Genomic DNA, 17,593 nt, shown 5'->3' with positions numbered 1-17,593 from the left:
TTAATGAGCTAATGATACCAAAAAAAGTATATTACACGATCTTTTTGCAAAAATATGTGATTTTACAGGTCACGGTGGGGCCAGGGACCACTGATGGGAGGAACTCTGTGTATATACAGGGCATCAACATTTTTGACTGACACATAGCTGGAAACAGTTTCCATCTTTTCTCTTGTCTTTCATCAGCCTCTCTGTATTGTACATTTTAAATCCAACTCTTCATGTGGAGTTAATAAAAATCCAATGACCCCAAGCTAGCGTTTAACTTAGCTGTAATTAATTCAGTTGAAGTCATAATAGTAATAGTAATAACTTTTTGAAACTCAGGCCACAAGACTTTTTGTTACCAACAAAGCCTGTGTCCCTTGGATGAACTGGTATATATATATCAGAAATGAGTCTGGAACATTGTCAGTCTGCAAATTCTAAAATTTGACCAATACTATTACCCACCAAATGAGTACTGGGATCTCTTTGCTTAATAATCACATTTAACAGCAAAATTCTGTAAAGTAATTATTTTTCAATAAAAAATAAATAAATTTTAAAAATTCACATTTTGAAAAACTAAACAGATACATATATATGAAGTAAGTGTTTTTTTTTAATTTTTGGCAATGTCAAAGGGCACAAAATGAAAATTTTATCTCCATCTCTCAGTATTAATTTGTGTCACCCTGGCTTAAGACATAAATCAAGGGTTGACAAATTGCAGTCCATGGACCAACTCTAGCCCGCATCTGTTTTTGTAAATAAAGTTTTAGTGAAACACAGTTGAACCAATTCCTTTTATATATCATCTATGACTACTTCCTTGATGTGTTAACAGAGTTGAGTAGTTGCAACATATTGTATGGCCTAAAAACTTTTATTATCCAGCTCTCCCAGAGTCGGACATGACTGAAGCGACTTAGCAGCAGCAGCAGCAGCTTAAAGAGATTGGCTTAGATAGTGAAGAATATGACTGCAATGCAGGAGACACAAGTTCAACCCCTGGGTTGGGGAGATCCCCTGGAGAAGGAAATGGCAACCCACTCCAGTATTCTTGCCTGAAGAATCCCATGGACAGAGGAGCCTGGTGGGCTACAGTCCACGGGATCGCAAAGAGTCGGACACAACCGAGAGACTAACACTTTCACTTAAAAAGAAGTTTTGCCAGTCCCTTAAAAATGATAACATACTATACATGCTATTCTACCATTCTTTGCGCTTCATTTAACAATAGCCATCAATATATAGACCAACTTCTTTGTTTATAGCAGTGGAATCACATTCCATTGTTTGTTTGAATAAACTCCATCATTTGCTCACCTGGGCTTCCCAGGTGATGCTAACGGTAAAAAAAAATCACCTGGAAATGCAGGAAACATGAGTTGTGAGTTCAGTCCCTCGGTTGGGAAGATCCCCTGGAGTAGCAAATGGCAACCCACTCCAGTATTCTTGCTGGAGAATCCCATGGACAGAGGAGCCTGATGGACTGGTCTATAGCATCGCAAACAGTCAGACACAATTGAAGCGACTTAGCATGCACGCATATAATTTGCTCAACAAGACTTTCAGGTTATTTTCCGGTCTTTGTATGCAGAAGGAAATGGCAAGCCACTCCAGTGTTTTTGCCTGGGAAATCTCATGGACATAGGAGCTGGGCGGGCTACTCTCCATGAGGTCACAAGAGCTGGACACGACTTAACAACTTAGCCACCGCTACTGCTTGTCTTCATAAAAGATGATACTTTCACACATTTGTACAAAGTATATCTGTTGGCACCACTTTTACAAATGAAATTATTGAATGAAGGCAATGTGTATTTTTTTATTTTAATACATATTGCCTGATTGCTCAGTGTAAAAAGTTTTGTAACAAAAATGATGTAGAATTGATTCGATTCAAAAGTGAGACCTACTTTTCATACTCTGCTTTCCATTTAGATAATGCTGGGAAGAAAAAGATAGCCAAGGATTATAAATTAGATAATAAGGAAGGAATAACATAGCACAGTCTGTGCATCATATTTTTATAGAAATGAAAAAGAGAAAAGAATAATTAAAATTACACAATACAGCTTTTAGAGGAGTTAAGGAAAATAGAAAATGTTGTTTTATGGTCTTCAACAGGAAAAAATAATTCACAATTTGCCAAAGTTGTTTCATATATTAAGTTAAATAACAGTTTCAAATGTGGGTAAATACGTCTTTAGTTGCAAAATTTCAGAGACAGGCTGTCCTTTATCCTGGTAAAAGTCAAGTCCAGTAAGAAGTTCCACATCACGCACGCGGGCAGTATGTGCATTGAATCTTTCTTCAACCCAAAGAGATTCTGCTTTATATTCCTGAAACAGAAAAGCAAAAGATTATTTCCCCTATAACATGGTTTTTCATTAACAGAAAATTCTTTTATTACTTAGAAGTCCTTTTTCCTGTGGTTTTTTTGTTTGCTTGTTTTTTTCTGAGCAACATACAACATTATATTAGCTTAAAATGTCCAACTCATTGATTCGATATTTGTTCTTATGGTTTTTATTGCCTTAAATCTTAATTTGATAGAGCTACATTTTGTTGTACGTTAACATAAAAAGAAAAACAAAAGTACAAACTATACAATAGCAAATACAGACTGTCATAAAATAGAGAGCCATTTTTATATTTACTTCAGATATAACTTTTTTAAAGAAATGAAACATTAAAGATGAAGTCAAGTCTTATTCAGAGCTAATCATTGTCATGAGTCAGTGTGAATCTAGGCTGTGTTTTTTTAGCTTTTACTGAACAACAATATAAAATACATAGCATTGATTTATGTTTTCAAATTTATATAAATGAGATTCTATACTTTTTCATGCAATTTTATGTTTGTAATCTATTCATAGTGAAATATCTAAATCTAGTTAAATCATCTACTTTTAGCTATGGTTTGTGGCAGCTCAGTTTATATTTTCACTGACATATTGATAGTATTTTTGGCATTATAAATAATAGCGTCATGAATAAATTGTCTTCTATGTTTAAGAACATGAGTTTCTAGGATATATAAATGAAATTGCTGGGTCACAGAGTATATGCAACTTTACCAAATGGTAAACCTAACACTCCTCAAAGTGTATATAACAATTTACACGTCCACTGACAGTGGAGGATAATCTCCATTTCCCCTCATCCTTGCCAAACCATGTTGTGAAATAGTGCTTTATCCATGTTTAAAGTTTATTACTCTGAGTATTATTGACTGTCTTTTCAGCTATTTCTTGGCCATTTGACTTTCAGTAGGTTTTTAACTAAATATAAAAAACAGTATACTGAAAAAAATATAAATAGCATGGTAAAAAAATTCTACCATAAATACTGTATGTATATATGGGTTAGTTCAATAATTTGGAGCCATGGATTGCTATGAAATTCCTTATTCTTTATTTTTGACTTTTCTGACAGTCATATGAAGTTGCTAAATTTCTAGCTACTTTTTAAAGTAAGAAAGTACAAGTTTGTTAATTAGATGAGCCTGCATGAATAACTTTCAATTGACTTTAGCATACTTGTTCACTTGTTTTTTAAATATGCAAGTTTAAAATAGGCAGCTACTGTTTGAGCCAGAGGAAGTATAAGAGGAAATCACTCTTTCAAACCTCTAAAATATGTTTCCAGGTAAGATTCATGAGGTGAGTTATTGTTTTTTAAATAAATATGTGATGTGATAATTTTAACTCATATTTCTAATGGGAATCAAATTCAGTCTTTTCTTCCTGCCTTCACTCTTTAGGGCTTCCCTCATAGTTCAATTGGTAAAGAATCCACTTGCAATGCAGGAGACCAAGGTTCAATTCCTGGATCAGGAAGATCCCCTGGAGAAGGGAAAGGCTACTCCAGAATACTGGAGAATTCCGTGGACTGTATAGTGCATGGGGTGGCAAAGAGTCGGACACGACTGAGCGACTTTCATTTCACTTTTTCACATTTTAGCAACATTGAATGGTGTTGATCACTTTTTCCATGAAGTTTTCTCCCATTTGGCTTTTATTATTCTATTTTCTCCTGGCTTCTTTGGTATCCATCTAACTGAATGTTTAGTGAACACCTGACAATCTTTTGTAAAACTGCAAAGAAGTGATCTTAAAGAACAACATAATTATACCTAGGCAGGGGTAATACTCAAGCTATTTCATATCAGATAGTTCACCAGCACCAACCAATCTGAACAGATTCAGCTATAGACAACTGCTCTAGCCGTACCAATGCATCCCCAAAGAAAACAAGCCTTGTGTATATTTTCTATGAACCATATTTAAATATATGCTTTTGATCATTTATATAATCCATTTATTAATCTATATGTATTACACCTATTACATAAATAGAAGTATTATATATACCCCAAATAAAACTAAATTTGTAAGTTTTTTGAGGTGATATCAGATACTTCCTTATTCACTTATAGTCTGGTCATTGCTGGCATCACCCTAATGAAACCATCTAGACGAGGATGACCTAACTTAGCGGAATTTTTGTAGCCCTTTCCCTTAGCTGTTCTGAAAGTTCCTTCTTTATCTTCCATAGCTCTGCTCCCTTATTCAATGACACCTTCTGTTTCCTCACCTTACTGTAGTTTTTTGCCCTCCTAGAAGAACAGATGTCTGATTTTTGGACCTCTTCTCTCTACTTTCTTCCATTTGGCAATTTCATTTCACTCCTGTGATTTAATACAAAATCTATCTCTATAATGCGGATCTCCTCTAAGTTCCATACCTGTATTGTCTTATCCCCAATTCCATTTACAAGACAATTGTATACCCCCAATTACATTTCGAGGCTTCCCTGGTAGCTCAGATGGTAAAGAATCTGCCTACAATGCAGGAGACCTTGGTTCAATCCCTGGGCCAGGAAGATCCCCGAGAGAAGAGAATGGCTACCCACTCCAGTATTTGGCCTGGAGAATTCCACGAACAGAGAAGTCTGGCAGGCTACAGTCCACAGGGTCACAAAGAGCTGGATACGACTGAGCGACTAAGCTCATACACAATTTCATTTCCAACATATACTAAGTTAAAATGCAGATAGTCACGTGGACTTATAGCAACACTCTCATTTATCTGACAGGAATTTAATACTACAAAGCTAAGGGAAAAAAGGAAAGGGAGGAAGAGGGAAGAAATGATGGAGAACAAAGGAAGAAAGAAAATAAGAATCAAGTTCTCTACATCAAGTGTGAGGTGGAATTGTGCATCTACCATTTCTACAGCTGGTGTCAGTTGCCTCCAACCTCTTGCAGTGTGAGTACCTCCACAGACTCAGTGATTAGAATATTTAAAAATGCAGAATTTTCATACAATATGACCCTTAAAGCAAGCTAACTATTTCACCGGTGCTTAAAGCACAATTACTTGTTCTAATACTAGTGGAAGTGTGGGCGGATTCTACATCATTCAAACAGTAGAGAATCTGTCTGCAATGCAGGAAACCCAGGTTCTATCCCTGGGTCAGGAAGATCCTCTGGAAAAGAGAATGGCAACCCACTCCAGCATTCTTGCCTGGAGAATTCCATGGACAGATAAGCCTGGTGGGCAACAGTCCATGGGGTTACAAGGAGTCAGACATAACTGAGTGACTAACACTTTAACTTTCTTTTCAAGGTATAGCTTGTGTAGGTACTGTATTTTCTTGGTGATTTGATTCTAGGTGATTTTATCTGTATACGAGATTTCACTTTATATTGACTTTAGATTGTAACTCCTTCATGAAATGTGATTTCTTTACAATGACTGCCATTTGCTTACTGTTTATTGAGAATTCTTAGGAGTCTATATGAAATATTTAATTTTCACAACAAGATCATTAGGGGGTGAATTGTTTCATACATTTGAGGAAAGTGACACTCAGCTGTTTCCCCAAAGAGGACAAATCAGTAAATGAACTCAGATATTCAACTCCAAAACCCGTGTATTTGCATTCTGTTCTCTACTGTAGCCTCTTAGGTATTCAACTGGTTTCTCTATTGAAGGACCACAAACAACAAATTTATCCTTCACAAAACAACAGATCATTTTCTGTATTTCTTGGCCAGTCACACCTAAATTTTCAGTTACCTGACTTTATCATCCTGTGTCTTCTCTCCTTCATATCAAATTGACAGTCACATGGAACAATGTCATAGCCTCTCTTATAATCATAGATTGTTTCATATTCATCATATTATGTCTCACCGTTCTGTTTATCCCATGTCATGCCCTGATTACTACCCTGTCAATTCTTTAAAATCTTGGAATATGTCCAGCTTGTTGGTCTTCATGTCTTAGTCAATAGAAATGATGCCTTATGAATTTTGAGATCATCTCCACTGTGGATGCACGGGGAAAGCTTTGCACCATTTGTGCTTTACCTTGACGTGTAGGTGGAATTTTTAGTAGATAGAAAAGAAAGACATTCTAGAAGAGAGAAGCTCATGAGCAAGGTCATGGAGGTAGGGAAAACTAAGAGCTGGTCAAGTAATTTCAAGAACTTCAGTTAGCCTGGAACTTGGGTCTGCAAAGTCAACTGAGGGTAAATTGTGAAAAGCCTTAAGTACAGGCTGGGAGATTTTTGTTGTTTTTGTACAGGACTTTTATTCAGGATAGACAGATAATCAAAGTTTGCAGATGAGAAAATACTCGTAATGAAAAGCTAAATTTTAAGATCAGGAACTTGGTTGTGGTATACAGAGGTAAAGGGGGAAAGGACAGGAGACAATGAAACTACTTAAAATTCATTTTCAAAAGTCCTAATAGAAGGTAATAAGGGCCTAAACCAGGGATAGCAAATAGTTTCTTCTTTGCACACCCATTACGAATGGCTACCTAGAACCTCTATGGTAAAGAACTATTTATTCCTGATTGAGTGGAAAAGAGTATCAAACCAAGAGTATCAGTCACCAAAGTCTGCCACTAGAAGAGGAAATACATAATGATAGCTTCCCCTTGTCTAAACTAAATAAACTTCTTACAAGACAAATAGGAAGAGTTTCAACTATACATCTCCTGATAGCTTCTTGTTTGGAAACTCTTCACGGTCCTAGGACTGAGTGATCCATTGCTTAGCCTCTGACCTTTGCCCTCCATTTCTAGTCAGTGAAAACAACCATCAAACACTCAAGTTCAAACCCTATCTTCAAGACTCAGCTAGAATGTTGCTTTCCTTACCAGGAAGTATTTCTCCTTTGAAATCTTACAACAGTTTTACCTGTCCCTCTTGTGCCACTTATTTTTCTTTCCCCTATTTGACTAGGCTTCTCAGTGCTAGACTATGAGCCTTTTTTTTTTTTTTTTTTTGCTATAATTCATGTCTGATTTATTTGTGTATTGCCCAGAGTATATAGCATGGTGAAGGCAGTTACATGTTCAATACCTGAAACAATAGAGAGGAATCTCAACCTGGCCTAGAACCTAAGCTTTAATACATCTCTAATAGGCCATGGGATTTTCCATGTGAACGCCCATTTCTACAAATCAGATGTGCCTACTCTTGATTATCTTACCTACCTGCCAAAATAGTTCTCATTCCTAACTTCCCTTTCTTTTTCCTAATTGTCTACATTTAAAATCTCTGATTCAGCTTTGACTCTCCATTTTCCTTTGGCTCTTGCATCCAGGCAGTTACCAAGTCCCTCCCTTCATTATCTCCATGGAAAAGTCTTTCTAATCGTTTCACTCTATTCAAATAATGCCCATCTTTTAGGGCCTTACTTCCACCTCAGTTTATGTAATCATTATTGATTATTCCAGCCAGATGTGTTTTGAATTTGAAACAGTAAATCCTTATAACAGTATTTAGCAATGAATCCCAACTTTGTAGTGTCTCTTACTTTCTAATTTTTAAAATAATTCTTATATGATCAACTAACTCATTAATGTGTCTGAATCTCATCTACATATATCATTTACATATCAAAGTTATATATGAACTCCTTGAGGGCAGAGACAATATATTCCTCCCTGGTGCATTCTAAAAGGTATCTGTTGTGATACTGTGCAGTTACAATATATTCAATATATTTGTTGAATGACTTCAGTAAAGACCAATTACCAGGATGCATATTTTTTCTATGAAGAACATATATGAAGTCAAAGTAAATATTTACATGTAATTTGCCTTGATCCACAAGATTTTTAAGTGGCCTAACACATGATGTTATACAAGGAATGTCATTTGAACCAACTTATTTTGTAAATATATATATATATATTTAGGAAAATATATGTATATATATATATATATATATACATATAGGCCTGGCGTGCTGCAATTCATGGGGTCACAAAGAGTCGGACACAACTGAGCGACTGAACTGAACTGAACTGAATGTATATATATATTTTCAGACCTCACATTTCAAGTTGATGGGATTTTTATATTTACATATTCACTTAAGAAACATTAATTTTGTGCCAACTTTGGGACAGAATCTTAAGGTATGCATTCAGAATAAAAGATTAATAAGCTACAACCCTTCCCTTACTAGTGAATGTGAGTAAAGTAGATCTAAATAAAATATATATGACATGCATATATAAACACATGTTCATGTAAGCATTTGCATGTTTAAATTAATATTTAGATATTCATGTTTAAATTAATATTAATTACATAGAGATCAGTAGTCTAAGGGAAAGTTCAAAAATAAGGTCACATTTGGTACAATTCTAACCTAGGAAACACCTAAAATATGTACTGTAGTAAGAATCACTTTTATGAAAGCCCAGATGAGCTCGACAAATCATTTTTTCTGGGGCCAGGGCCTCTCTGGGGGCATACTCACGGGACAACTTTCCACGTTGGTAGGTCGGTGAGGGATGACAAAGGGTAAGACGTCCAACCACCCAGGGCAGGCATCAGGGGTTTGGCTCTGATTTTTACAACTAGTCAACACCACAAAGTAGTGTGTTGGGATGGGAACACTGGTGTTGACTGCATAACTAAAAACATAATTGAAAACACTTTATGTTATTATACTTTTCCTTCTGAAGATTATAAATGTCCATATATATACATCTTTTTAAAAGAAACATCAAGGTCAAATTATAGCTAAAGAAAGTAAATAAATAGAAAATATAAAATCTTATCACACATTTTTAAGTCTTATTGAGCCAGAATCAAGATTTAGGTCCAAGCTTGGTCATTCTATCATGGAAAATATTAGAATACAAAGAAAAGCTGAGCATGATATTCTGCCTCCTAGTTTTGTTGACTTTATACTTCCTAGTGACATTTCCTAATAGAGCAAGGGCTGGGAATGAAGGATCTGGGATTCCAAGACTAGCTGCACACTTCTCCTAGACCTTGGATGTGTACTAATCCTCTAATATTCTATGACTTTCTAAGTTTCCTCAACTTTAACATGGAGCTGATCCTGTGGTACCATTTTCACAGCATAGACAGGGATAAATTCATACAACTGACTTGACAGTCCTTTAGTCTCAAAAAACAAATATAAAAGTGCCTTTAAAAGTTTCAAGTGCAAAATAAAGGTAAGCTATTAGTGTGAGTCCACTAAAAGGAAAATGAACTGGTATTAGTAGTCCTATGTTCCTGTGATTTAGAATCAGAGTTAGACCGCCTGGGTTCTGGCTTTACTACTTAACTGTGGAACTTACACAAGTTTCTTAACCACTCTGGGCTTCAATTTCTTTTTCTAAATGGGAGCTAATGGAATCTAACATGAGGATCTTTCTCAGATTAAATGAAGTATCTGTAAATGCTTAGAAGCGTACCTAGCATGGAGTAAAGTGCTATCAAAGCATTTGCTAGAATTATTAAATGGTGAAAGACAGGATCAATAAACACTGACATAAGGACAAGGCAAACAAAATTTGAAAGGTGACAAGCTAAATTAGTGGTCATAAATGTTATCTTATCAGAAGGTATAAGTAGAGATCATTGCTTTACATAGTCTAGGGTTAGGCATTACAGTAGTTTAGTACAGTCTATTTGGATAATAGAAAAATCATGGATGACACTTCAGTTCTCTGTTCCTGTGTCCTAGATTCAGGAGTAACTCCCAGCAATCTGTATGACCAGGTTTAGTTCAAAAATATACAGCTTAGTTTACAAAGACAGTTGTAAATATAAAGTTTATAAAGATAAACAGGACTAGTTTTCTACAGGAAGCCTGTAATCTCTCCTGGGAGATACTTTCATGAATCATCCACTATTCGGAATATTGGGCAATATTTTGAATAGTCACTTCTTGATTTTTTTTATTTATTGCTGAACTGGTTCTCTGCTTTCTGATAGCACAGTGGGCATTCCCTACTTCCTTAGCCTCGACAAAACTATGTTTTCCTTTCTCATTAGTTTAGACATTTTCCAAATAAAAAATTTGCTAAACCTTTCCTAGACATTTTTTTTCTTTGCCTGTTGGTTTAAATATTTACCATATAAAAATTTTGTGAAGTCTTTTGACAGACTAGTTGAAAATAGTCAACAATTATATCTCTACATAAATATGTTATGTAATAGAATACTGTTTTAATTTAAAATATTTAGGTTTCCCCTTATGATACCCTATTGCTAAATCAAAATGTCCATTTGGTTTCAAATTACTTACTCTGCAATTTCATCTGGAGCATCAAAATGACCATCATAATCATAATCAAATATTGGTCCACTAACCACATTGACTCCATTTCTTTCCATGGCATATTTTACAAGGAGAACACTATGGAAGTAATTCCACATGGCTAAAAATAAAGGAATAAAGTGCTTAAAATATCTACCTTTACTGAACATGGAACTATTTTCTATTATAAACAGGTACATTTAAATAGCATCCAATTTTACTTCAATACTTGTCAGTGGTCATTGAGGAATTCTGCAAAACACTCTAAGCAGCAAAACTAAACAGCCACAACCATGGTAGGTTTTGTTGTTGATGTAGTTGCAGTCTTGAAATTATAGTTAAATATGTCTCCAAAGGCCTTCCTAGGGCTGAATTGCTTTGGAGACAGTATTAAACAATAGTCAGAACATACATACTGCCTTTTTAATTACGACTCAGGGCAGACACATTTCATTTATTTACGGTAAGTGTCAGTAAAATTTTATTTTTTATAGAAATAATACATTTGCATTATTATATACAATTGTATATATAGAAATACAAATGTGTACAATTTTTTAAAGTTTTATTTTGTGATTAGCTCTTTACAGTAAAATTAGGATTAAAATATTATCAAATTTCTAGCCACAAGTCACCCAAAGTTCAAGTAAGGTGAAAAAAATTTATGTTAGATATCCTTCCTGTTTCTATATTTAAAACATAAGAACAAAATGACTATTAACAGAAACAAATTTCAGTTAAGGATGTGTCTAGTTCATAAGTTCAAAGAGTCACCAAAATTAATAATCTAAGTGTATACTTACTTTTGAATGCTTCATACATAGGGACCAAATTACTTGTAATTAAAGCATCATATTGACTATTGGAAGTTCTATTGTTTGCTGCAAAACAAATAAATCTTATTAACTCTAGCTACTAAAGAAAATATGGCATTCTATATAATAGGCCTATTACTATTACATATTAGTGTAAATTTAATAACACACAAAACACAGAGTCACAGGGCACTCTCTGGTAGACATCACTCATGATGCAGGCAGGCTTATGCGTCTGGTACCTTGCAGATGGTTGGTGACCCTCAAGAAGATATGTCCACGTCCTATCGTCCCATCACCTCAGAAGGTGATAGGTAGGAAAATAGTGTCTTCACAAATGCAATTAAATTAAGGCTTCAAGATAAGATTATACTGAATTTACAAGGAAAGTGAACCTTTTAGTTGCTCAGTTGTGCCCAACTCTTTGGGACCCATGGACTGTAGCCCACCAGGCTCCTCTGTCCATGGAGTTCCCCAGGCAAGAGTACTGGAGTGGGCTGCATTTCCTTCTCCAGGGGATCTTCCCGACCCAAGGATTGAACCCCGGTCTGCTGCCTTGCAGGCAGATTCTCTACCAAATGAGTCACCAGAGAATCCCTTTAGTGACTGGTATCCTCATAAAGGGGAGAAGGCACTGGCGCCCCACTCCAGTACTCTTGCCTGGAGAATCCCATGGACAGAGGAGCCTGGTGGGCTGCAGTCCATGGGGTCGCTAAGGAGTCGGACACGACTGAGCGACTTCACTTTCACTTTCATGCATTGGAGAAGGAAATAGCAACCTACTCCAGTGTTCATGCCTGGAGAACCCCAGGGATGGGGGAGCCTCATGGGCTGCCGTCTATGGGGTTGCACCAGAGAGGGAGGGTTGAAAAGAGGAGAGATTTGGAGGAGAAGGCCATGTGAGGATGGAGGCAGAGACTGACTGATTCAGCTCCAAGCCAAGCAACACCTGGAGCCCCCAGACGCTGGAAGACCTAAAGAAGGATCCTCCCCTAGATTCTCTCCCGTAAAGAGAGTGTGGCCCTGTTGACACCCTAATTTCAGACTTCTGGCCTCTAGAACTTTGAGAGAATAAAGCTCTGTCGCTTTAAGCCATTGAGTCTGTGGATAATTTGTTACAGCAGTTTCTAAAGCAAATATAATACTGATAGGAAAGCATCGTTATTGAATATACAGAAGATAATAATGCTGTGATAATTATTCCAAAATAAAATTTTCTTAAGAAAGAAATTTTTAACTCAATGAAGACTGCCGACAACACAAATGATTGGCTTTGAAAACTCATGGACATGACGTCTAGCAGAGTGTGCGCTGGGTGTGTGTACTCTGGACCCAGACTCCTGGGGTTGGAACCCCAGCTCTGCTGCCCACCAGCTGACCCACTTGGGCAATACGCTATGTCCCTCTGTGCTTCGTTTGTCTCATAGCATCTCTCACCGAAATATTGAGAGGATTTAAATTCCTGCAAACTTCTGAGTGTTTCTTATAACACGATTTATATTTAAACTGCACTTGGCTACCTTAACTAATACTCTATTGAAAGGCCAATGTATGGGCACTGAAAGGCAAAGAGAAGCAAGATTTTTTGGCTTTTTTCTTTAAGATTTCACATGCTGTTCACAGTCCTCAGATCCTCTATGACTTTTCTCCTTTTTAAATTAAATTCTGAAAGTTGGAAAGTCAATAAACATTATCTACTTTTCAGAGAAAAATAAAAATTTGCCCAGAATGGAATTGCTAACAGAATTTGTAATGGAAAATTAGAAGGGAGTTTCATTCTAGCCTTAATATTTTTTGAGACAAGCTGTTTAGCTTGTAATTTCATTTCCTTATCAAGGCAAACATTTATAAATCAACCAGTATCTTAAGGCTTAACGGACAGTATTTTGATGGGTCAACTTAAAAATTTTTGTTGATCAAATGTTGCAACTATTTAAGATTTGTCCTAGGGTTTACATACATTTGATGGAGCTCTAATTGTCTCTAGAGATTGTAGTAAGATACATCAGTTTATGATCCTAATTCTGTTAGGAATTTTACATCAATGTAATACTTGCTTTCATTGAGCTTTTTCTCCCCCACTGTAAGCCTCAGAATCTCTGAATTATAAATCTTTAAAGTGACCTCTTTGGTTATGGCTTCCAGAAAACTGAAGTCAAATATCTGGAGAAAACCCTTTCCCAGAAGTTAAAATTGTTGAAAACCTCTTGAGTAAATTAAGGAAATGACAACCCTTGCTGAACAGAGATTTGAGTTTTAGAAAAATCACACCGGCTTTTTGCATGTTCCCAAGAGAAAAGCTTTCTGAAAAAATATTTCAGGTTCATTCAGCTGCTTAATCCGCAGTCTAAAGCTGTTGGGTATACAGCATGAGCAAAAGGCCCAAATTCTAGTCTGATTTGTCTTCATACTCACAGCTGCATTCTCCACGCAAGCCTTAGCTTGGCCAGTCATCAGGAAAAAAAATTGTTTTTTTAGACGCTTGTGTCCTTCTCCAAAGAGACTTCAGTTTTAAAATTAAACTTAAACCTGCCGAACTCTCTGAACATCTGGGCCAGATCAGAGCTGATGTGTGGTTCCCAGTGCAAAATTTATTAGTTTTTATTATAGCTGCTGCGCTGCTCCAGGCTGGCCCACAACCACTGGAAGCCTCCTGGGCAGCTAGTTTAGCCCAAGCAGGTAGTTTTGGTGGGGAGCATATGTTTAAGGCACATGCCCACATCCAGCTGATGAGGGCTTTCTAAGCTGCTGCTCTAAAAAAGAGTTATACAAACCAGGAGGATAGAGGAAGCCGTGGGTGATATTCTTGTCTGCTAAAGAGAAGGAACAATTCTGGCTCTCAGAAGGAGCCACCCTGACATCAGCCCGCAGACAGTCTGGGACAGTGGGAGGAAGAGGCGATGTGTCTCCCTGTTGAAAGAGAGAAGAGAAGAAAAAAGTGACGCCCACGTGTGGCTCACCCATCCCCTTATATGGTTTGTAACTTCCCTAGAATGTTTTTCATTTAACCTTTTCCTATTTTCTTAGTGAATCAGGTCTACGCAAGCAATGGAAATGGATGTCTTCAGCAGTGTTTTCTTCTGTGGTTCCCTTCTAGTTAGGGACACAGGGAGGACAAATCAAATACACTTTGGAAAGGATTATTTGCAGAATAAAACCTGAATTGAGTACAGAGAAGTAATGAAAGCAACTGCTAAAAACCAAATCCTTTTTGGGATCTAACTTTTAGGTGGTAATTTATATTGTGCTTGCAATTAAAAATTTAAAATAAATATAAACAATTTATTTTTTAAAATATAGATAGAATTAAGAATAGTATTCTTCAGTTGAACAAGAACTTCTAGTTAACCTAAGATTAACTTAAAGAAGCTATAGTTGTATGAATGTACTTAATTGGGAATTTTAATAAATTTGTAGCTATCCTTTATTGTTTATGAAATATAAAAATTTTTAAAAATTTTCTTTGCAACTTTATTTAAAGAATAACACAATAATTTATTTACTAGCAGGTATTCTATAAACGTGCCACCTAAGTACTTAAGGTGATATAGTATTATATAATCATATTTTGATTAGCATATAATTATGAGTATATAAACATTTTGCTATTCATTTAATTTTTTCAGAGATTTTGATTCATAAACTCTGTTGCCCACTGCATACTTGTTTCTTAAAAAATTATTTTGCAATTCATAAAAGAGAAGATTAAATTAAATTAGAATGTTCTTCCTCTATTCACTATATTGTGTTAAAAGCAAAAATTAGCTATGGTGTCTAACGAGGGGGTTGCAAGAGCTGGACACAACTCAGTGACTAAATCCCAACTACCTCTGAAACATACGTGGTGATTATTTTATAATATAGGCATATATCAAATCATCACATTGTACACATTATAAACTTACACAATGTTATAGGTCAATTATATCTCAATAAAGTTGGGGAAAAATAAATAAAATGCACAAGGTTGGTTAACAAAGGAAAAGGCAAGTTACACTGTGTGCTATCCCCAAGATGAGACATAGAACAGATAGGAGGTGATGAGGGGAAGGACAAGTGGAGAAAGTACCCCTAACATACTGCAGTACTCCAGATGGAAAAAACTATACAGAAGTTGAATAAATTTCTCAACTTGATTGTACACAAACGTATCTTTGCTTCCTTCTGGAATCCTACTAAAAGAACAGTAATGATGAAGACACATAAGAGATGATAAAAAATTTTCAGAAACAGGAAGTTAAAGAAACATATTTGTTTACTACTGTAACCTTGACTTGGTAGACCAGGGAACATTGACAACCAAGAGCCTGTGGTTGGGGAAAGCCCAAAGAAGCTGATTCTTAGTGTAGAACACCAGAAGTGTACAACTTGGGAGTCTTCTAACGACAAGGGATGTGTGTAAAGTTGGAAAGAAGAGGATAGGCTGAAAGTCTATAAAAGAGGCCAGACAGAATGTTTGCTCACTGGAGAGGATGAACCAGAAGGACAACCAGGCTAAAGGACATGTACATAGCAGATAAAAGCAATGGAATTAAATTTAAAAATCTATGTACTGAGTGGTAAGATTCCCTCCCGTCTCATCGCCCCTGTGTATGTTGATTCAGATTAGAAGTGTCCTTTCTTTGGGAAACAAACCAGCCTGAAAAGAAAATTAGATACAATTGAGAGTCTCCAACAAGATGTCTGGTTCTCCTAATTAATCTGTAACGAAGCCTATCAGCGGGCAAGCCCCAGCCCGGTAGCTTAGTGTCTCAACCTTAAATCATGAGCTGACAGCCAAGGACCATCAGATATATTCGTTGGGGTTGGGAAGAGAAACCAAGAAGAAAAACAGACAATGCAGAGAGTAAAAGAACGCTCTCCTCTTAGATAGACGAGTGTATACGTGGTATCTATAAAGAAAGAGCAGAAAACGTTTTAAAAGGAAGGAGATAACAGGAAGAGCTCTTGGGATTTAAAAATATAGCAGCAGAAATAAAATTTTCGATAAGCTCTAGAAAATGAAATTGCAGCTATTTCTCAAAAAGTGATTTAAAAACAAGAGATAGAAAAAAGGGAGAAGCATATAAAAACATTAGAAGTCTAATATCATATTAATTTTGAAGAAAACATATTTCTAAAACTCTAAAGCTATTCCATAATTATGCATATATTTAGAATCAAAACATCTTTAGATGCACATTTGAGATGAAGTCTCAAATATATGTCTTCCCTTCTTCCTTTCTTAGGAAGCTCCTCGGTGATATAGCCACCAAAACAAGCAGTCGATTAAGAAATATGAAGGTATTTGTATTAGATACAGTATATCCACTCTCACCATTTATTTCATACAATGAAATAAATCCGTCACCTTCTGGTGATGGATAGTAGAATACTAAAAGCATTTGTTCATATTCTTTCAAAATCATATAATGAACAATTCTGAATGACCAGGTTTCTTTACTTGGTAGAAAGGGGCACATAAAGATGTTGCAGGGACTTCCCTGGTGGTTCAATGGTTAGGACTTAACGCTTCCATTGCAGGGGGCAGGGGTTCAATTTCTGGTCAGGGAAGTTCTGCAGGCCACTAGCGGCGGCCAAAAAAAAAAGATGTTGCCAAGTGAGAGAACCAGGGAGCCTCACAGCTAACCCAGTAAACCATATAGACACCCAGAATACTGTGAGTTGATGTTTCATCCTGCCATCTTTTCTGAGTTCCTTAGAGTTTTTTTAAGTCATAGGATAGAAACTCAGGAAAACAATAAATAGAACTCAGACACTCAGATGAAATCTGAACTCTCTAGGTCTCAAAATTCTTCATGGGAAGTAGATGATGAACACAGACAGGAAAGTGAGATACTTTCATTTCCAGTCGGGCATGAAGACAAAGCAGAACTTAAAAAGGGATAAAATTAGTTGTATTGAAATTATAAACTCTCCTTATCTGTAGGCTGAACGTCAAAGCTAAAACATATTTATAGGAAGATGGAATAACTGCTCTCTTGCTTTATGGTAAGAATAACAATTATACACGTTTTAAAATTATTTTTCTGGTCATGGTCTTTCTTTCTATAGGGAAAAATATTTATTACAGTTCAAAAAAAATCTTTTGCAATACATAACAATGTCCCTAGTTTTTAAAGACTCACAAAATATATTTGGGTCATAATTTATAATATCAGTGTTAACTGATAGAAACAAAACAGACTTTGTAAAAATT

At 36.0% G+C, this 17,593-nt stretch overlaps 1 protein-coding gene across 1 annotated transcript in view; it reads right to left on the bottom strand.

Annotated features, from left to right (window-relative positions):
* Positions 1–2,001: 2,001 nt before the first annotated feature.
* Positions 2,002–17,593, bottom strand: part of ENPP3 (ectonucleotide pyrophosphatase/phosphodiesterase 3) — a 79,665-nt gene continuing 64,073 nt past the window's right edge. Inside the window, exons 21-25 of the mRNA XM_043457408.1 lie at positions 14,169–14,304; positions 11,383–11,460; positions 10,568–10,700; positions 8,780–8,936; positions 2,002–2,330 (exon numbers count right to left, since the gene is read on the bottom strand). Of these exons, the coding sequence (XP_043313343.1) occupies positions 2,160–2,330; positions 8,780–8,936; positions 10,568–10,700; positions 11,383–11,460; positions 14,169–14,304 (675 nt within the window). The 3' untranslated portion in view covers positions 2,002–2,159. The remainder of the gene's footprint in view (positions 2,331–8,779; positions 8,937–10,567; positions 10,701–11,382; positions 11,461–14,168; positions 14,305–17,593) is intronic.

The sequence above is a fragment of the Cervus canadensis genome, chromosome 33 (genome assembly GCF_019320065.1).
Source record: "Cervus canadensis isolate Bull #8, Minnesota chromosome 33, ASM1932006v1, whole genome shotgun sequence".
Lineage (NCBI taxonomy): Eukaryota > Metazoa > Chordata > Mammalia > Artiodactyla > Cervidae > Cervus > Cervus canadensis.
The sequence above is the reverse complement of the archived record's forward strand: the minus strand, read 5'-3'. Positions and strand labels throughout refer to the sequence as shown.